Here is a 23,250-nt window from a genome sequence, read left to right on the forward strand (position 1 = left end):
TTAATATAGTAGAAATTCCAATATTAAATACGTTTATTCTAGGCTAAGCAGTCTTGAATCAAGTTTGTTGTCTTCTTCTCATCTTTAAGATTGTTGATGTTAATTTACAATTCAAAATCCTACTTAAGGAAAAATACTTAAATAAAGATATATTAAACGAATTAATATTTCGTCTGTGATTTTGGCCTTGACTTGGACCAGTGTGCGGCGCAGCCGTCGCACATTGAGCAACGGCAAAGGCCAAATTGGCCAAGAAATATGAGTAAGTGCGCTGCGGACCAGGTAAACTCGCTGCTTAGCTTGGCGCCAACTTTGGCTTGGCTGCAGCTCAAGTGTCCCAGTTTGCCATTTAACACGAAAGACTCAAGATGGGCAACGGGGGCATGGGGGCATGGGGGCATATGGGCATTGGGGCATGAGGGCATGGGGCAGCCTGCCTGAATTCTGCCTAGTCCCCGGCCATTTTACTCAGCTGCAGCTGAAACTTGTTCATTCTTCATTTTGTTTGCCCCGCCTCAGTGGCCCCCGGAGTGCGTTTAAGGCGGCAGCTGCTGTTTTCAGAGGAGCTGCTTGGCAGCCACTTAAACCATTTTTGCGCCTCGTCGTTTTTATTTTAGCACAACTATCAAACATTAAAAATATATTGGCTTCGCTGTCTGTATGCAGCTCTCGAGCTCCTCCCACCGTCTCTCAACTCACTCCTGGCTCCTTTCTAACTGCAAACTCCCACTGATGGCCACTTAGTTCTCGTGACTTTCGCTGCACTTTCTTATTTCTTTCTTTTTTTTTTTCTTTGTTCGCCTTTGTCGTCGTTTGGCACTGGCAAAGTTCAAACAGCCGTCTTGAAACTAACTGGCTATCAATTATTTTAACAGCTACGGTTTTTTGCCTGCTGCTTCGCAGTGAGAGAACTGAAAACATTTAATAGCCTCAACTCAAGTGGCCTCAGCTAGGGCCATCAAGTGCCGAAATATTGGTAAGTGGGTAATGAATTCTAATATGACGGAAGGTCGGGCGGCAATTTGAGTTATAACTGTGCTCGGGGGATTTTTATGTTTATTTTCTGATTTCATCTAAAGATTAGATTTATGAAAATTGCAATAAGAATTGTTTTCTATCCTAAAATGATTAACGGCGGAGTAGCAAACTTCATATAAATTATCGAATGGCATTTCACATTGATGTGGGATAAGTTTTGCCTTAAAACCCAAAAAAAAAAAAAAGAGAACATAAAAACTATAATGAGTGCTTTTAGTTCTTTGAACCCTTGGAAACAAAATGCATTTTACAAACAGTAATAAGACTGTATAAACTTTAACTATAAATTAAGATAGAACCGCATTTAAAGTGAGGTAGTTTATTTTCAACTAAACGGACTGCATCCGAGAATGTTTTATTGTAGTTGATTCGTACTTACCCTAGGGCTATGGAGCAATGGAATGCGATTGGCAAACTGTGCGATTGTCGTCGATGCTGTCTTCCAGACCAGCGTGTCCACCAGCGAGTGCTCCGTTACGCCCGGACAGGGTATGGTCACGTTCTTGCCAGCTTCAGCATTCACCTTGACGTAGTCCAGATTCGTTACGTCTGCAAAGAGTGCGTTAAGTTCAGCATTAAAATTGTGGTAATGAAAAGATTAGAGAGAGAGATAGGGAGGGAGCTGCAATCAAGGCAAAAAGAAAAGTGGCTTATGCCAGACTTGTCGGAAATGTTTTTGTAAACGTCTGGCAGGCATTTTAATTACTTAAAATTTTGGCTTAGGTCACAAAGCGGCTGCTCATTGAGTGTTTTTCAGTTGCCAGTTGGCTAGGTGCAGCAGCTCGTTGTGCACACACACACGCTCACACACACACACACACACACGTTTACATTTTGATCCTTTTGTGGAATATTTGTTTAGGAAAATGCCAAAAATGCAATTGCAGCCCAAGCTTGTGAGGTTCAGGTACAAACTAAGCTGAAGCTTCAATTAAAATTATAAAAACAACAAATCGATTATGGCTAAAGTCGCTTCTAGCCCAGTTGCTTTGCCGGCATCCAGTCAGACTGACGGCATAAATTTGTAAGCGTTCAAGTGTGCATAATAAGTATTAGGCATCATTCAAAGGCCAGCACTGCAGAGGCCATGCGAAGCAGAGTCAGGACGAACCATGTCTGTCCTGAATTTTAAAATCATGGAGAAAAACAATCGCAGGATGCAGTGCAACTGGTTGCAGCAACAGCAACAGCAACAGTGACAACAACAACAACAGCAATAACAACAACTCGTCAGCAATCAGCTTCCATGCAATTTGCGTCTGGGACTCCGAAAAGCATTTCAACAGTCCCATCTATGGCTATGACTTGATTTCCTTCTTTTTCGGCTGGGGATGTTGCATTGGTTAGGCAGTGGCAGTAACAGTAACAGTAGCTTGGTGGTTGCATTGCGTTGGTTACATGACCATCATTGGATGCAGCTGTTGCCATCCCCGTTGACTGCAAGTCTCTTAATGATGTGCCCTACTTCCAGTCCCCAAATGCTGGCGACACTTGGCCCAAATCGCTCCAAAGTATACTATGAAAAATTGGTTAATCACAGAGCAGAGAGAGAGAGTTGCGTGCTCAACAGTAGCAGTTGCAAACACGATTTAAGCTTTAATTTGAATGGAGAATTTCGCAAAAAACCATTTCAATGCATTACAATTATCATAGAGTTGTTCTGCATGTTTATTAAAATGATATCTATGGGGAAAATATGCGAGCCGATTACAGGGATTATAGGGCAGAGTTATGTTCTGCTCACATGCAGCTTTTTAAATGTCGATCTTAGGTATTAATTGTAAAGAGTTTAACAAATACTACTGCAATTGAAATTTGTTGACATGGATACGACAGAATAAAGAAAATTAAATGTATACAGAAACGAATATGGTTTTTGATTGTTACCATTTTATAAACAAGGCTCGAAATGCAAAGAACATTTTCCGACAGAAAAAGTTAACAAATGTAATTACCATTTTAATAGAACAATTTCTTTAGAAGTATAGTCTTGCTTAAATAAATCTGAATTTATTTAGTTTTATTTAATGCAGTCTAAAAACAGTCGACACAGCAAAATGTTAAGCAAAAGTAGTTTAAGAAAATGTAATATTTACTGGGGTCCATTTATGTGCACAATTTGTCCAATATTTGCTGCGTGGAGAATCCAATCAGTCGAAAAATAAAAAAAGTGTCATTCCAATGATTAACCTCAAAAATAGGGTTGTCGCCCATAACAGCCACAACTCTAGGGCATAATTTTTGAGCGTCACTCGTGTCCAACTCCAAACGATTTTAATTACTCGACTCTTGTCCGGCGGCAACTGTGCCACAGATATACAGACTGACAGACAGACAAGCTGCTTGGCACGCATATTTTACATATTATAAGCTGACCAATGGTCTACACTTGCCCACTTCCCCATCCCCACACCTTCCCCTGCCACGTAACTCACAACACGTTGGCGCATTGCGTGCGTGCATGCTGGACAACTAATGCTGCCGCATCCTGATGCTGGCACTGCTACTCCTGCTGCTACTGCTGCCACTGCTGCTTCGACTGCTGCTGCTACTGCTGCTGCTGCTGCTGGTCGTGTGGTCAGTTTTGTGTAATTTATGGCTTTCGGCACCATGACGCACCACGGTACGCTGCAGCTGGCAGTGAGATTTTGCATACTTATTATGCAGGCCGCATGATGAGGACAAACACACACAAGCGCCCGTAGTCAAAAATGTACCTATATGGAGGGTGTTTAATTTCCTGATCATTTTTCGATGCAAAATCGCGACGCCTGCTGGCGTACAATGTTTCGACAGCCCAATAACAGCCCCACAAACCCCCCTCATTATTTCGCATAATGTCGTCCATGAGTCAGGAAACAATTGTGCGCAATTTATGCGCGAGCGCAAAATGTTGCCAATGTGTGTACACACTGTACAATATTGAATAGCATGGCAAATCACATCGATAGATAGATAGATAGATACAAAGTTGCGCCAGCCTGTGGGGCAATTAAAAAACCAGCCCAAATTATGCAGCGAAGCAGACGAGTGCTGTGTAAATAAATTATAATTACGAGTACTTATTTGGCTGGCTGCACGACTACCCAAGGGACTCCTCGAGTCCTCCTCCCGCGACACTCAGCACTAGAGATGGGCGCGTGAGTGGGACGGACGAAGGACGATCTTTTTTAGTGAGTATAAAACATGAAAATATATACACACAACTTGTGTATATTATACTGGCAAACATTTTCTACAGTTGAGTGTTTTTGAAGATAGTTTTTGCTTACACAAATAATGGTGCTCTTTAATATATTATTATTAATTATATTTGTGTACACTAATTTTCCACCCTTAAAGTGTAATTTCCAGAGCCCCATCTTGATAGTTACCAAACGTTGACAACACGTGCTCATCTCTGCTCAACATTGCGGAATCGAGTCTATGGAAATTAGCCAACGACAAATGGCCAAAGCCATGGGCCAAGCAACCCCCCTGGGAAGGCACCAGCAGTTTCAGTGCACTTGGCCTGTGGTTCAGTTGAGTGGACTTTGAGCAAATGCTAATAATCAAATTGAATGCAACCCTCAAAGCGAGACAGGCGAAGCGGCAACAATTAATTTTATTTATGTTGATTCTAATCAACAAAAATAATTTCACTCTCGACAATTGCTTCTTGTGGCGTCTGCTGCCATGGCAATCTGCCCTACCATCCCATGAACCGTCGGCAGTCAGTCTGTCTTTCCTGTCTGTCTGTATCTGTGTATCTGTATCTGTGTCTGCACTTGTGTTGTTAGTTGTATTGAAATTGAATTCATGCATCGTTGCATCCGATCCGTTGCGTTGTGTTCGAGCTTAAAATCATTACCGTTATTAGCGCATTTAGACGTGTCGAATTGGCCAACAGCAACCTTGTGCTTCACGCTGGCCAAGTCAATGGCCAACAGCAACAAGCACTTGGCCAGCGTTTACTGGCCAAGCATAACCAGAGCAAATGGAGCTGCACTGCAATGGCTATGCCAGAGCAATGGCCCTCCAGAGAATCCCATTGTGAGTACCATTAAAAGGGGTGAACAGCGCAGGGGGGAATTGTGGGGATAGTATTATGCTTGTTGCCAGCTGCAGTTAGTTGTGGGTCAGTGGCAGTCATTGTTAGTGTTATGCGTGCTGACTCGAGAGCTCAACTGGTGTTCGTTCCTCTCTGCCTCTTAAACATTTGCAATTAGCTGCCACTGATTATAACTGACAATTCCCAAGAGCATCTAGTGTAATGAATATATACATAGAGACTCCATAGAAACATGTCCGTTTCGTTATCTGTTAACATTCAAGTTAATTACTCAGTTTGTAGGTTTACGCAACCTGATATGGGCTTAGATGTTTATAAGTAAAGTTTACGCTCTAAAATTAATTTATTATCAACAAAAAACATTTTGGATAACTTTACTTTCGACTCTGCAGATATATAGAAGCAATCATATTGTGAATGGAAAATGTTTTCTCTACAATTCTATTCGTAATCGGTTTACAAATTACCATATTGCATAGCTTTAAAATATTTTTTGAAATCCGGCTAGTTAATCTGCATCCATCAAATGAAGTTTTCGGAACATTTGTTGTACTTTCAACGGCTTTATTAGAGCCCCATGCGCGGCAACAAGTTAACAACGGCCAATTCGTCCGTCAGCACAGAGTTGTTCAAAATACTGGGGAAATGGGGAGATTTCAGTTCGGTTGCCAAAAATGCCACGAAATTGACATTGACTGCCGGCCTGCGAGGATAGCAGCAACATTTTATGGCAGAGCCATTTGCTTTTTAATCCATGCGCCCTTTGGCTAACAGCTGGCTGGCAATCGCCTTGTAAAGGCTTTTGCTCCATTTTGGCCGACATGCATTCAATTTTTGCGCATTCTCGTTGCACTCCACCCACCCCACAACCGCCCCTCCCTTGGATGGCCAATACTCAAACGACAGAAGTTCATTTTATGTTGCCCTTTCGACTGCATTTTCAAAAGGGCCAACAAGTTGTGCGTCGTTTGACTTCGCTTGCAATTTGGTAAGCGGCCATTTAGAAATCATTGCAACACAATTCTGTTTCAGTTGAAGCCGGTTTGCCGTGAACCGCTTTAAGACCACGACAACGGCATTAACTTCATTAAAATTCCGTACCGTTTTCTGGCTTAAAACTGCATTTGGAAGCTTGTGTAAAGTGAACTTATTTTCCGATTGAATTCGCTGGCATTCCTTTTTTGCCCTCTTTGCCTCATTTCATTCCATTTAAATATGCATTTCATCATTAATTGCTTGCCTTTAACGCATTTCTTTTTGCCCACCCTTCTTGACTTGGCTATGATTGCAATTCTGACGCATTTATTTCAGCATCGAATTCAAGTGCTTGAATAATTATCCAATTAAAACTGAAGCCGCTGCTTTCACAGACATCTCGCTTGGACTTTATTATTTCATATTTTATTTGTTTTTATTGGCGCCGACTTAAGGCACGTGCCAAGAACAGCAGCTCAAAAAGGATACGTGTATGCGAGTCCTCTATCTGCCCGTCTGTCCGTCTGACTGACTGGCCTGACTGGGCTGACTGGCTGGCTGAGTGGCTCGCTGATTGAATAGACAGTCTGTCAGTTTTTGGTGGTGGCTGCTTCCTCGCTGTCCAATATAAATAAATGCTAACCACCCACAGATAGCAGCATCTCCTGACAAGGACAGCCATGCCAGCATCAGGAGCAGTTGCCTCCCGGGTCTGTTCACATGACGACAATATATCCCTTTTTTTATGCCTGAGCGCTGCAAATAATTAAATTATAATATGCCCCACACGCGCACACAACGCGGCAGAGGCAATGTGTGCAGGTGTGTATATAAATAATTGACAATGCGTCACTTCGAGATACCCTCGAATATAAAGATATGCAGCTTGGAGTATTTTGGTTTCATTTATTTATTGTTTGGTGACATATTATAATAATAAATATGATTATGATTCGAATTGACGATTTATTATAATTCCAATCTTTAATTAATTTAATTCTTTTCAAATTATGATTTTACAATCAGAACTGAACATGATATTCTATTAGTAAACACCAAACTAGGACTTCGACTCATAATTCATATTATTGTCTACACAAATTTTAAATTTTAAAGATTTTAAAGTCAATTATGAATACATTTTCAATTCTGTTAAAAGAAGCAATCATGTCGATCCGTAAATCTCATTGCCGCTCATAGACTATCTTAATCATAGCATATCTTTATTAAATGAATTCATTGCTCAAAGCGTCTGTTCTGTTGCCATGGCACATTCAGCTCGACAATACCCTGTTTACCCATTTCAATTTATAAGTACAGATAAAAGCTGACAAGTGGCGTGTGGTATGTGGCATGTGGCAAGTGGCATACGGCAGGCTATGATGATGTGAGCCACGACATGCAGGTGGGCCTGTCATCAATTCGTCATAAAGTGTTTTGCTTATGAGAATATCTTATAAAACGAGAACGAGCATCAGAACGAGCATGAGAACGAGCATGAGAACGAGCATGAGAACGAGAATGAGAACGAGGACGAGTGCAAGAACCTGACCCCATCAAGGATCAGTCAATAATGCTGACATCAAATTGATGCCAATCTGACGGCTCTGTCATCTCACAATTCATGTGAGTGTGTGTGTGTGTGTGTGTATGTATGTGTGTGTTTGTGTGTGTGTGAGTGTGTTTGTCTGTTTTTATGCGGGTTGTGTGCGTTTTTCAATTTCACTTAACTTCAGCTCTAGCAGCATAATATAAACGCTGAGGCTGAGTTTGGTTAGGTAATTGTTTGACGGACAGCTTGAAGTGCTTTCAGCTCATTACACAAATGCGACTTAGAACCAGTAAATAATATGTGCATATTAATAAGTAGCATAAGGCTCTGTTTAATATGCTATATGGCTGTGCAATCCTTAATAATGTATGCGTACTCAATTATGTATATTCAAGTGCGCCTCAACTGTAATTTTCGTTGCCAAACCCATAAAACGTGTAGCCAAACTGAACAGTGGCTTTGAAAAGTAAACGCTTTGTGTTGAAAAGTGAAAAAAAAGCATTGCAAATATATACATGTATAGCTAGCTATATAAGTACATAGCATTTGTGGCATAAACTAAAAATAAACTTGGAAATTTAAAACCATTTAAGTCAAAAAAATATAAATAATGAAAACCATAATCTGCAAATCGATTTTCATTCACAATATGTTTTTTGTGTCTGCATGTTATTTGATATTAACAATAGTTTTTGCATATTCGATTGGCATCGCATTACTTGCTGTGGTAAATGTACTTTTTGCAGGCATTATGGCCAGACCTTAGGAGGAATCTTTTTGGACCAACTGACACAGTCAGCAAGCAGCCGCTTTGAATGCCAGCAAATTGGCACAACAGCGCTATGCTACAACGGTAACCTGCCCCTTCCCACGCCCCATACCCCACCTGCTCACGTGCGGCACTTGAATAGAAAACGGTTGCACATTTAAGGGGCATGGTGTGCAAATAGGGACAGGTAAAAAGTGAAAGGCACCAAATGTTGTTGCTATATTGCGAGGCAACATTTTAGCGAGTTTTTACCGTTGAATATCGGTTCGAGTGTATCTATATATGTGCGAGTGCGAGTGTGTGTGTGTGTGTGTATCTATGTGTGTTGTGTGTTAGAGTCTCGTTGTCGCCCTTGTCATGGATGGCGCTTGGCGTAATTAAAGCTAAATAGCCGGCATAATGAGCAAGTAATTAGCGCTGCTTTTGCCAGCAGTTTGCCACGTCCTTTCTACTTGCCACGCCACCCTGCACCTCCCCCCCACTCTGCCCTTATGTGGCAGTTACTGTGGCAGGCAAATGCTAACGGCGCTCAATGTTATGGAACGCTATGATCTCTGATATTACATAATTTGCATGCTTCTTTGATGAATTCTAAATGAATTTGACTTTAAATAGCCATCGCAAAGGTTTTATAATTTAAAAATGATATATCAAAGTATTTTAATAAATTTCAATTACAAACAATTCTATGCATCATAAATTTTGCTATAATTACATATCAGTTACATCTATTGTGAAATAAATAAATACAACAAAATTTCATAGCTAATTAAAAGCAATCTGTGATTGACTGCCTGCAAGCATTAATTATGGTATATATAAAAGCATAAATTTCAATTTAATTACATTTGTATACCAATCTAGAAAAAAATTTGTTCCGAGGTGGGGCCGTAAATATATAGATATGTATATATATATATAGATATGCATATATGTGTGTGTGTTTAGTTAGCCATTTTACGAGCCCGTTGCCCCAAACCAATCTGTTTATTTGTCTGGCTGTGCGTTTTGCTGGCAAACAAGGACTCGACACCGCCGTCTAGCAAATTCAAATAGTAGAGTAAGTTTCTTTCTCATTAGGCGACGTGTTTGCATCCACACACACACACACACACAGATACACACACACACATACACATACAGACAGTCGCATGGGCAAAGCAATTTTGACACCAGCAGCTGAAGCTGCTTAATGAGTCCAAATCCGACGCCCGCAACTTTTAGCTATGCTCCAAAGACCCCAAAGTGTGAGACCGAGAATTGGGCGGGTCTGAGCGGGGCGGGCGGGCCTTATATTTAGGCTAATGCCAGTATACAGTAGAAGTGAAGTGCGAGTGGGGTTGGGGGTGGGGGTGTTGTTTTGGGGCGTTAATGGCTTGCGTTGTTTGTGTAATTTGTTTAAAAGCTGACGTGGTAAAATATATCTACATAGATAAACCTTACACTGGACGAGCCAAAAACAATAACAATAACAGACAAGAACAACAATAAAAATGTTCATGTTTTAATTAATCATTGCCAGACCAAACAAACCGGAATCATGGGGAACCTAAATCGAGTCTAGAAATACGCTGCTGGGTAAATAACAAACGACAGCAATGTGAACAACAAAATGGTCTAGATAAATATGTCAACAGCCCCCCCACAGCCCCCTATGACAACGACCCTCGACAACCATCCCCCATCCAAAACTCCCTCCCCCATTCCCGCATACGCAGTGGACAGCGTCAACAGGGCTCGCACAAATATTTGCTATTGGGATAATCAAATTTACATTTCACCGAAGTAGAAAACGAAGCTAAGTATCCCTCGAATGTTACATTTGAAATCGTACTCATCCAGCCAACAACTTATTCACACCACCACTTGACCCAATAACACCACCAGCGGCGCTTTAATTATGCCACAAGTGCAGTAAGAGCAGCAGCTGCTGCTGTTGTTGCTACTCCAACTGACAATTGCACCTGTTACAGCAGCAACAAGCAACTAGCAACACATTCCCAACGGCATTCAGCAACACACACACAGACACACACACAGAGACACGCACAGTTCTGTTGTTCTATCGAGTGTAAACAGGGAAAATGATTTAGCCACAGCTTCAAATGAATGTGCCCATATTTATATTTTTGGTAAGTGACAGCTGTTGCCTGGAGAGTTGTGCCACGCGGTTGCAGCTGCAAATTTGCATTCGCTATAATATTAGTTTTTCCATTCATTAATAAAGATGGCTGTATATTTGTTTCAAATTATATCTGCTATATTCTGTATACATCAGTCAGACATCTGTACCTCCTCAAATATAAACTGGCAGATTGGTTTTAACGACCATTGAGGTCTTATAATCATCATTGAAAATTATTATTTTGTGATTATGTATTATTATTATTATTCTTATTATTAATTTTAGTATTATTATTATTATTATTATTCTTATTATTACCCCATCAAACCTAATTCCTGCACGAATGCGAGCATTTTTTCGTGTGGAGGTTTAAGACCATCTTTGTCTGGATAAGGAACCACAATTTACTATGATTTGTAGTATTCTTAGTAAGATTCTGAATTATATACAAAAGAAAGTAATTAATATGTATATAAATATGTTTCTGTTTTAATTGCAACTCAATTTCCATAAATTTATAATTTATTTTCTGTGCAGTACAAGAAAATTGCAACTGCTTAAGGACTTATCAATAATAATCAATAATAATAATTTCATATACAAGCTTAATAAATATCAGATTTTAATCTTCATTAATTTTAATTTGCAACTTAGTGTAGATATTGAAATATTCCTTAGTAAGATTTTCCTGTGTAGAAGCGAAAACTCTTTAAACTGCTGGTCCTCGAGCACAATGCTTTTCGCAGTGTGGTAGGAAAGCGGCGCAATATCAAATCGTAATGAGATATTAACATGGCTAAATAGTCAGACCTTGTCAGCGTTATCACGCCCACAGATGCCGCTTTCTATATATATATATATAGGCCTTTGGGCCAACAACAAATGACATGACATTTGGGAATTTATCTTGGAAAAATACTTGCGGCAAAATGAACGTCGCAACGCATCCAATAAATTAAGCGATACAATGTGCTCGGTAAGGAGGATGGTATTTGTGTGTGTCGGGGAAGGGGTGGGGAGTAAATGGAATCGAGTCGCACTATATGCGTAGATTGGCTGGCTCCGCCCACTTGACTTGAATTGAACAGAAGCGACGAGAAAGCGAGACAAGTTGAACTGTAAACAAGCGCGACAATTTATCTTACTTTCATTTAATTGTCAACGGGCAAATAGCTTGCCAAACGAAGCCAAGACACAAAATTGCTGCTGCCGAAGTTACATAATCTATACACACACACATACATTCATGTGTGTGTGTGTGTGTGTCTGACAGAGATAATCAACGTTAAATTAGCGCTAACAAATTGACAATGTAAAAATGCTAGGCTTGCTTTTTGGGCTCAAGTTTCATTTGTGGTTGAGCTGTTTGCCCAAAACAAAAAAGAACAAAAACAAATAAATAAATAAATATATATATATATGTATATATATCTGAAAATTAAAGCCGCAACTATTTTGGGTGCAAAAGACCACAGACATTGCAGCGTTATTTAAATGTCCATCTGGTTGCATTGTCAACGAACAACGATTTCGCGCTCAACTTGCAACTGCCACAGTGGCACCATGGGGTCGAGCAACACTATTCATGATAAATGCAAATATTGATCAAATAATTAGATGTTTTTGGACCAATTTGCGTCTATTTGATATTGTAATGTTCTCGGTTGAAGGGGAAGCTAAATGTAACGTAAACAGTCTCTAATTTAAATTGGCAAAACTAATGAAGATAATTTATTGTTAAGGTAACCTCATTTTTTGTAATTTAAATATGTTTTTTGGTTGGCAGGTGAACAGTTTTTTTTTTTTAAATTTATTAAATCCCGTTGGATTTTGTCTTCAGGGATAGGCTGACAGCGTCCTTTCAGTTAACTACGGAGAAGATAAGCCAAATATTAAGTGTAATTGTCGCCCTAATCAGGAACAAACTTTTTTAACTAAATTGCATTTATGAAGAAATTTTTGACATTCACAATTAAATCTGTTTGTATTATTCTTCATTTAAATTCTGTCCCGATGGTGACAATAATTAAACTCTTACTTTTATAATCATAACTAATTGTTATATGTTCTGTGTGTGGAGTTTTGTGAACTTAAAGCTACGATGTTCAGACATAATGACATATTGTAAAGAAAACGTGCAATTGACAGGTTGAATTGAAACTGACTTGAACTTATATGGGCCTCTTAAGGGAAGAGCCTAACAAATGGAGTTTTTTTAGTGAACTGATGGCAGTAATGTTGTCTTCCAGATTAATGACTACTTTGTTTGCTCAGGGAGTCATCTCGAATATTTAGAGCTAAGTCTGGCTATTTCGTCTGTTATTAATGGGAGACCAAGCTATTTGTGTATTCTCGATTAGTATGGAGCAAACGTGCTTAGATGTTAGATGTGTTCCGGCATTTTTTGAAGAATTATCACGCTGGTTACCCTAGCTGTAGGTAAATGTCCCATGTCCATATTGGCTTGAGATTGCTTTTGTATAAGAGTAGCTTGTTTCTCAATTTCAGACTTAATTTCCTTTGCATATTTTTGATCTTAAAGTGTAACTGAGACGTACAGGTAATTATATTCTTTGAGTATTTCTAAAATGCTGCCGTCTGTTATACTTTTGAAGTACTTGTAAATCAGCACTTAATGAGAGTTAATTAGATTAAAATTTTGAACAAATTCTGCCTGCTGCACGCTATACTTTCACTTGCTAGATAAACAAATGATCTTATTTAAAGAAATTAATATTTATTTTTCTTATGACACAAAAAGTGTTAATTTCTTCCATTATGCAAGGACTCTTGTTTTTCATGCCGCTGTTGTTGGTTCTGCTGCTGTTTGTGTTTGTGCCATTACGCTTATCACAAACTGGGTCAGTCGCTCACTGACACAGTGACACTTAAGTGCACACGTACACAAACACACACACACACACGCAGGGAGGGAGCGAGACAGTAGCAGCTAAAAGTATGCAGCTGATGTAGCGTTGGGTTTGATACACTCAAGCGTCGACAGACGCACTCAACGACACAACAACGGCAACAACAACAACAGTCTGACACAGTTGACGTCTAGAGCTGTAATGCAGTCAGGCAAGCACTCAGTCAACCTCAGAGTTGCATGCCCCAACAGTCCACCCATAACACCCAAAGACAGCCTGACCCTTTCTAGCTTATTGTTGTCATTTGTAATTTTTCCCCCATCTTGTTATTGCTGTTGTTGCACTGTTTTGCCAACAGTTTTGTATGTGTGTGGCGGAAATGCAAGAGTCTGTCTCTTTGTGTGTGCTAAGTAGCTGCAAACGTTTAACTGTTGATTGTGGCCAACACAAATTGTTTGTACTTAGGTTGCTACTTATGTACTATAGGCATAGACGGACACATTGTAGTTCTCTAAGCCCCTAAAATACAAGCTGACAATTATTGTATCGTATCCAGTTGTGCCATACAATCAAAATTGTGAGGCTGTTGCCTAGATATGCTCAATCTGCAGATTGATTTTGTCATTAGCAGCTCTTGGCACAGTTGGCAAACCATTGTCGTTGCCGCATTGCATTGCAGGTCAAGTGTAGCGCTTGCAACAACAATAGACACAACACTCACGCAAGCTGGGAACGACTTCTTCGTGCCTCAATTCCATCCACAATGTGCCTCACCTGAGGCCTAAAGTCAGCTAACGCACTAAGTGAAACAGCCAACACAAATAGCACACGTATGCCAAACAAACACACACACATAAACACACACACACACATTCGCTTTGACAATGCAAACAATTATCCAGCGTTGCGTATACGAAACGTGGGACATTGTCTAACGTTTTAGTCGCATATATGTGCTGGAGTGTGTGTGTGTGCAGGAGTCTCTGTGTGTGTGTGTGTGTATGTGTGTGTATGGAGGTGCGTGTGTGCTGCTGCTGCTGCTCTTGTTGTCACAGCATCATCCACAATTTCTGTTCGCGCAGATCTCAGCTAAATTTTCTAATGCATTTTGTGCGTGTTTATTATTTTAATTACAGCTGCCAAAACTTGAATGCCTGCTAATGCAAATTGCTGTCATGTTGGCTCCCTTTCAGCCTCTGGCTCTCCATGCTCTCCGCTCTCCCTCCCCTTCCCTCCCCCATCCACCTCTCTCTATGCTTATCAGTTTTGCTGTCATTTAATTTAAGCTATTAGGTGCTCGGTTTACTAATTAAAACGCATCATGACTATTTGCTTATGAGAAAACAGGAGCAGCAAAAGCAGCTTCTCCTTTTGCCACTGCTCATGACGTCATCATTTAAGTGTGTGTGTGTTCATGTGGGTGTGTGCGTATCCATGTGCGTGTGTGTGTTGTGTGTGTGTTGCGTGCAGCAAATGACAACACTTTCTGTCTCTGGTTTCGATTTTGGCCCGAGTTTCACAATGATTTTGCATTTCTCGCTGCTTTATTGCCTTATGCTTAATGAAGTGGTTTCTTAGGCCACGCCCCCCAAAGACGCCCCCTGTCACCGCCCATCGTTTGGCAACGATAATGACTTGGCCCATTTGTTACTGCTGCTTGTCTATAAATAAGGCGACATTATGGGATTAATTTCGATATGCATTTGTTTTCATTAGTCTAATTTCAGCAATGTATGTGTGTGTGTGTGCTGATATGTGTGTGTGGGTGTGTGGGTGAGTGGGCGTGACATCAGTCTTGCAGCAGATTTTCTTTGTGCGTATGTGTGTCTGAGTATGTGTTCGCCATTATAATTCAGTTTAACTTAAGCAATTTGTCAGCTCAGCTGCCATTCACAAAGTGTAGCTACTGAATGCTGAATAGAATCATGAATATTGCACCCACTGCTAATTGATTTCTAGCAAAACTTATTACCATATGCTTGATCGGTTGTATTTAAGACGCTTTCCAAATACCAAAGGATACAGCAAATGTGCTTAGTGTAACTTTATTTGTGGACTTTATTTGTCTCTAACTTGGACTGCTGTTCGCATTGAAATACTTGACTAGAGTTGCACCACAAGAAGATATGAAAATATATTTCGCATTTATTTAAAGCTTATATTCGACTGAGCTCCACTTATAAGATAAGATATCCTGAACACAGCGCTCGTTCTGGTAATAGTAATGTAAATGCAAACAGTTGTGGAATAGCTCTCAGTGTGGGCATTTCCTATGCGATCCTGATGAAATTTGATGAAATGTCAAGGTATATTCAGTATTAATTGGAAGTCTCTGCAATTAAACTTGTGATTTTTCTGCTATGGGAAATCAGTAGCTGTTATCGATTAAAATTAATTAAAGGAAATCGGTTTGTGGTAGGCGAGTATCTGTATTCCAAATCTTAACGCTCTAGCTCTCATAGTCTCTGAGATCGTGCTCGGTTTCTTATCCCTTATGGAATCGGACAAGTTTCTTTCTGCCTGTTACATACTTTTTTCATCAATTTTATCTGGTTTCAGGGTTATATACCCTATCAAAATAGACTAGAGTCAAAAGGTTTTGGGCAATTTGGGCAAAGGCAAAAGAAGTTGGCATCATATTAAGTATTTTCAAGAATCCAGCAATCCAGCAACATTTTTAAACACTGAAAATGGATTTTGTTGCAAAATGCAAATCTTTCGAAATGCACAAATGTAATAAGCAACTGCACATTTTGTATTTTGTTTTAGGTTTTGCGGGTAATGCGGGCAAAATGGGCAACCAGTGGCTGCGGCTCTCCAAAATACAAATATTTTTCTCTAAGCCTCAACCAAAACTCAAACAGAAAATGTTATGAACATATGGAAACATTCAAAATAACTCTGCTTATGCAAATGGCATAATTATGAGTGCAGATATGTGTGTGTGTGTGTGTATGTGTATATATGTGTGTGTGTTTGTTTGCCTGTTGTTGTGGGTAGCTAGTTGGCTAACTATTGTTGTCAGCTTTCATAAAATAATTGCAGCGGCAAATTGACTTTATTTATTGTTTAGCAACGGCAACAACATCTGTTGCAACTGCAGTTATTTTAATGATGATAAGGGTTTGCATTGCGCAATTGCATTTGCTCCGTGTGTGTCTGTAGTGTGTGTGTGTGTGTGTCTGTGTGTCTGTGTATGTGTGTTTACGTAGGGTATGTCCGCTATGTGCCTCGGTGTGCGTGCAAATTTAAATCATAAACACACGGGACCTCAATAAACTCTGCTCATTACAGCTACTAATAAATTGTCATGGTCACCGAGAGAGTTACCAAACTATACAGAACAACAACAATAGCAAACGCATACACACACACATATACACACACATATACACGCATATCACATGCATGACAAATGCTGAATTAGTTTGCTTGAATCCTTCTAGGATCCTTGGTCCGAGCGAACGTCAGCAGTTTGCTGAACTTGCCAGCGTTGAGAGTTAAACTCTGTAGCGAAAATCAATTATTATCAAGCAAAAATAAAAGTTGTGGCAGCAGCAAAGCAACAAAAATGTCTGCGCAAATGTGCCAAATAAAAAAAAGAAATAAATAAATAAATGAAAGCAAAACAGCAGAAAGCACACAAAAAGAATGTATATCAACACCCACAGTGGAAAGGCAAACGCTGCGGCATCATAAATAAAAAGCCAATTAATATATCATCGTTGCAAGGCGTCAGACAGCAAATGTGGCAAGTGGCAAGGCGTGCCACATTCGTCGACAGTCGATACTCTTCGCAAGCAGAAGCAGTGTGTCTATTGAAGAGCTCTTCAGCAAAGTGAAAATAAGCGGAAAATTAAGCGAATAAATGAATAGGTTAAATACAAGTTGAAGCAGTTATACTTTGTCCATAATTCAAAAACTTATATTTTAAGGAATTGATTTAATTTGACTTCAGCAAACTAAAATTTTAACTGCTTTTGCATAGTTTTTCAGTTGAATTTTAATATAAAAGCTTGTCAATATGTCCTTTCTACAGGTACAACTTGAAAGAAGCACAATAAATATGGTTGTAAACTCAAAAAGTAATTTATGGAAGTAGTGTTAAGCTAACTTAAATAATCACAAGCTTTGGATAATTTATCAAAGGATTTCTTATATAGCGAAGTTTGTAGAATGTATAAATTTAAACGTAAGCAAACTGAAATAAGAACAGCTTTGCATAATTTCTCAGAGTTACACTCTTAAGGAGAATTTTAATATAGAAGCTTGTCAATATGCCACAGTCTGTAATACTTATAATAATACCAACTTATGCTTGAGGCACAGCTTTAGGCTTAAGCACAATTTAACTTTTGCATATTTTTGGCCACTCTCATAAGGTCACATGCTTTAGCGCAAAAAGTTGGCCAAGCAAAAGGCGTTAAGCGAAGTAGCGCTAATGATAACAACGCACGCAGCAGAGGCAGCAACAACAACAACAACAGCCACAACAACAACAATAAGAAGAAGAACAAGTGAAATATCAACAAGAGTCAGAAACATGCCATTACCTAAACCAATAGCGACGACAACTGTTTGTTTGCCGCTAGTAGAAAGGCATGTTACACATACGCCGTGTTGTACGCAAACACACACACACACACACACATTATAAATGATGGCAGCGTTGTCTGCTTTCTATTGCTTCTCTTTTGCGTTTTTACCTTTCTTACGTTTTTTTTTTTTTTTTTTTGTATTTTGGTTTGTTCGAAGTTGGTAGCTAAAGCCGCCAAATGACTTTGTGGCATTAGGCATGCAGCCTGGTCTCTCAACGAGGTAGGCCAAAGCCAAAAACACGCACATCCGGTGCGAGCAGCTCGCTTTGGGCGCTCATATCTACATACACCTGCCCCACCTCCCTTCCCTTATCTCTCCAGGTGTTTATATATATAAATTTTATTTTTTTTGTGCGGCAGGCATGGCAAAGCTTCACATTAGCGTTGTGTCGCTTAAATTTAAATTTGCTCGCTGACATTTGGTGTGTTGGCAAGAGCAGCAGCGACTCCTTCTGCCTTTTGGCCATTTAATCTTCACATTTCCGCGCTATTTTATCGCTGCTGGTTTTTTCACGAGACGCCTGCTGTCTAATGCCTTTTCGATAATAATAATACTGAGCATAGACAGTTTAGCATATCATTTATATAAGCTGACATTGGAACGCATATTCAAAATGCCAAGTTAAGGCACATGATTTCTTGGTAGCAAAGTTTTTATTTTGAGAAATCATAAACAAAACTGAAAAGATATTATTATTTAAAGCGGAATTTATACACTGCAACCTGTTAGATTTATTGTGCTCCCCCAAAAAAAGGAAAGCAATAAACTCAAAAGTTTCATGCCCCAAATTTTCATCCATTTCCAAACTTTTTTTTTAAATCTTGTTCTGAGTGCCGAGTTGAAAGAAAACTGCTGAGGAGAATTGATCTGTTTGGCCGCAAGTCAGAGTTGTACTCGTATAAAAATAAATATTTAGTAACATGTTGTTGCCAACTAGTTTGGTAAAAGTTTGGCCAATTTCGTGTTGGCTGTCGGCCATCAATCCCAAGCAACGCATTGTGGTTAGTTATTGACAACCATTTTGGGCAACGGAAATATTTTTGCTTTCATGCGATTTGTTTTCCTTGCTTGCCTCAATATGACGCACCAACATACGTGAGTCCCGAAGGAAGGCGCAAGAGGAAGGGGCAGGCGCTTTTTTGGTTTGTCGCTTCCGTGTTTGGCAATATGTTTTGTTATTGTTGCCAGTTTGCTCTTTGTTGTTGTTGTTGTTGGTTGTTGTGATGCCAACATACATCAAAAGTTGTTAACAAATGTTTGTGTTTAATTTCTGCGGTGCATGGCAACCAGCATAACAAAAACCAACAAAAAAAGGAAAAAAAACAGTTACAACAAAAACAGAACCAATAATAATAATAGAAAAAACTGATAATAAATAAAAACAAAATTAACGATAATAATGACAAATAACAACATGCTTAATGTATATATTGTTTGGCTTGAATGGCATATTACTCATGCGATTGCTGCGGGCCAAAGCGTCGTATGCGTGATATTGCCACTTGACAGCCGCACAATAAAACTATTGGCGGTCTGGGCAATGGGAAGGCTTATTAAAGCTTGTCTATATCTAAGTAAACATAGATGGTGCACCGACCAAAAAAAAAGGGGGCGTCATTATAGCCAGCTGCCGGATGTCTCCTCCTATTTTCGGTGCCATAATAATTGGGTTATTAAAACAATGAACAGCCATAATGTGCATAATAATTTTTAAACGCGTACACAGTCCGACGACAGCAGCAATGTAAAGTCACACACACACACACACACACACACACACACACACACACATAGACACATACACGTAGACATGCTTTTAGTGTTAATTAGCACAATTTTGTGTGTTGCTTTTATGGGCCCTGTGCGAAACAACAAGTGCCTGGCCAGGAGCCACGGCCAAGTGCCAGATTCACATCCAGTTGCCAGTTTGACTCCTTCTGTTGCTGCCGCCCCGGTCGACTTCATTTGCGGTCGCCTGTAGCAACAGCAGCCAATTTTCTTTTAACTGTTGTTTCAGCTTGTATTACCTTTCCTCTCTCTCTCTCTCTATCCCCATCTCTCTCTCTCTCTGTGTTGTGTGCAGCCCTTTGCCTGACCTCAATTTGTTCGCAGCATGACCCGCGGGCGCCGTCTGCGCTTTTAATTGTTGATTTTTCGAGTGGGCTCCCCAAATAATAAAAATTACGGTTAAGCGACCATAAACGTACCAATCGAGCTGCAGTTAGCCCAGAATCCACAGAATATACCCAGCCACCACTTCCTAATCCCATTCAATAGATGTCTGCAAACTTTTGCGCCGTGTCGATGAGCGCTGCACAAACACACATAGAAATAAACTTCAAGTGCCACGTAGCAGGTGGGAAAAGTTTTTTTCTTTTTTTTTTCTGTCGACCAGTCGACGACGGCTTCATAAATCACAAACGAGGCCAACATAATTTTTCGGCAGCAGCCAAATAAAAAGAAAACGCACGCATTTAAATGTTAAGCTACTCTCTGGACAGTATTTGTTGTTGTTATGTAAATTGGGATGCGGTTCGCTGAATGTTTTTGCTTCAATTATGAAAATTGTTTTTATGAATGCCATTGAAATTGTATTATTCGCGCCCAAGTAACGACATTTGCATATGCCATGAACATTTCGTTTCACTTATTTATTATATACGTTTCCATTTTTTACATTTCTTTCTCGTTGACAAAGCGCAAGAGAAGCGAAAGAAAAACCAGCAAACGAGTCGCATTGTCATCACCTGAAGCAACTCTAAATACATAAGTATAAATGAATATATAAGTGGGTTTGTATATATATATATATACTTATATATATGTGTGTATATTATTATATTATTCTTGAGCACATTCCGAAAAATCATTCAATTGAAATGTTGGATTTAATATGGTTATTCAGGAAATTACATTTTCAAGGTGTTCGTCGAGCTTCAAGCGGCTTAAAATTTGCTTTTTATTCAGCTGTTTATGTCATCAAAAAATGGGCGACTGTATATTTGAAATACTCTGACAAGGGGCCACATGCATCCCATTTAAAATTAATTTGAAACACTTCACTGGAAATAATTTTTTTATTTTATATTTTAATTCTATTCATAAATGCAAATCACAAATTTTGCTACTGCTGCTGTCGTTTAACTACAACAAAACATATATTATTTCTAAAATACACAAAATTTCCGAAATTCAATTATAATGAGAGTATTCGAATTGTAAGCGAAACATAATTGTATAAAATGAATTTGGCATTCGGACAACCGCTGCGCAGCAGTTGGTGGATTTTCTATCGATTAATTATCGGGATGTGGTCTTTCTCATTATTGCCTCATTAGGCACCAGAAAATTCCATTTAAATTATTTCAATTCAAACTAAGTGTGTGTAGGTGTCTGTGTGTGTGTGTGTGACAATTAATTTGTGAATTTAGCAAATGAGCATTGAAATTGTATGTAAATTTTGGAATGTTTTTGCTACGGTAGCTGTCAGGTGACAATGTTAAATGATTCAGGCACGAGCGAGCACACTGGGCACACACAGAGCGATAGAAGTGGTCCAAAAATTGCACACATCCTGCTAATTGCTTCATCTGCATAATTTATGCGCACTTGATGCAATTCCAATTGCATTCCGGAGGTGTTCACCTGCCTATTTTAGCTAACAGCTAAGTGAGAGTGACATGGTCATGCCAAAAATTGGGTCGAAAATGTGCTAGAAAAAGCAAAAATAATAGGAATTGTTGGAAAACTAATATAATGGCACTGAACGTCGCTTAATAAGCCAAAACTAATGATCAGTTTGCATAAAATTGCTTATTTACTCAAATACAGCAAGCTATATGTATATATACATAAATATATCTTTATATATATTTTGGGCTGAAAGCCAAAGTCGAATTTTGGTCATCATTGAGGTCACAGCACAACTACTGTACAGAAATTGGGCGAAATGGTCTAAGCAGTGGAGCAGTCTTCTTCAAATTTGGCTAGCAATTTATCAACATGAACTGCCAAAATGACAAAAAGACAATGGAAATGGGAAAAACTAGCGAAAAGTGAAAAATGCTGCAACTCAGCATTTGGGTTTTGTTGTCCCAGATAGACAGAGAGAGATAGAGAGAGCGAGAGAGATAGAGAGAAAGAGAGAGAGAATGAGTAAGAGCCAAGTCAACTGATTGGCTGCCACTTCCACTAACGTTGCCACAAGAAGTAAACAAATGTTGCGACTGTTTGTTTTGTTGCCCCCACCACCACCCACTGCTACTTAAAACATTAAGCGGCAGCAGCAGTGGCAGTGGTAAGTATTTCAGCACTGCAGTGTTGCAAGCTGCACTGCAATTCATTTAAAGCCACTCGACGACGTTGTGGCTGCCACTTTTTGCGCTTTATTAGCCAGTGCTTGAAACTTTCTTCTCTCTTCTTCGAGTATCTGTTAAACTTTGTAATGTTGCTTTGCTTGTTTACAGCAAGCAAGCAAGTAAGCAAGCAAAAATGCTTACCACAAGTGGCAGCTGTTCGGTTTTCCAAACATTTTGTATTGCGTACCAGTTGGCGTATACGCAATGCGCATGTGAGCAGCTGCAGCCACTTCCATTTTGGCCGTTAATACAACCAACGGGTGTGGCAAACAAATGTGGCAATTATATTGAACCCAAAAAATGCTTTAAATATCCCATAGCAATTGCAATTACATTTTTAATCCATCAGCAGAAGGATATGCAAATGGAATTTTCACCATTGGTGCAACGGATCGTATGCTTAACATTAATTAATATCAAATGGCCCCAAAATGTTAAGCCAAAAACGACTGCAGCGCCATTTTCATTAGGGCCATAACAATGGAAACTGCCTTCGTCTAATTGCAATAACTGTAGACACAAGCGTTCGTCCTTCGTCTTTCTGTACTTTGTCCTTGCCAGCACAGTGTTATATAATTCTAGTGCTCGCCTGCTCAGCTGCTGAGCTAAACACATTGAAGTCGTCGTCGTCGTTGTTGTTTGGCTCATTTTCACCCACTTGCCGCTTGCCGCTTGCCCCTCGCCGCTTGCCGCTGGCTTTTTGGCCAAGTTTTGTTTGCTAAATGCCATTCGCACTCCAGATTTTCCATTTAAATGGCAAATGCAGCGGGCAAGCCAGCACAAAAAAGATGCTAGAAATATAGAGGCCAGATTGATCGACGTGCAGATACTACTTACTGCAACTATAACTATTTCTATATGTATAATTTATTAGTTATGTGTGTGATTAGTTATTAGTGTGGTCCTCAAAAAA

General features: G+C 39.5%; 1 protein-coding gene across 1 annotated transcript in view; it reads right to left on the minus strand.

Annotated features, from left to right (window-relative positions):
• The window catches only part of LOC6569754 (tyrosine-protein phosphatase 99A), a 137,002-nt gene that overhangs the window by 95,296 nt on the left and 18,456 nt on the right, over positions 1-23,250 (minus strand). Inside the window, exon 2 of the mRNA XM_043214870.1 lies at positions 1,418-1,587. Within this exon, the coding sequence (XP_043070805.1) occupies positions 1,418-1,587 (170 nt within the window). The remainder of the gene's footprint in view (positions 1-1,417; positions 1,588-23,250) is intronic.

The sequence above is a fragment of the Drosophila grimshawi genome, unplaced genomic scaffold (genome assembly GCF_018153295.1).
Source record: "Drosophila grimshawi isolate 15287-2541.00 unplaced genomic scaffold, ASM1815329v1 contig_311, whole genome shotgun sequence".
Lineage (NCBI taxonomy): Eukaryota > Metazoa > Arthropoda > Insecta > Diptera > Drosophilidae > Drosophila > Drosophila grimshawi.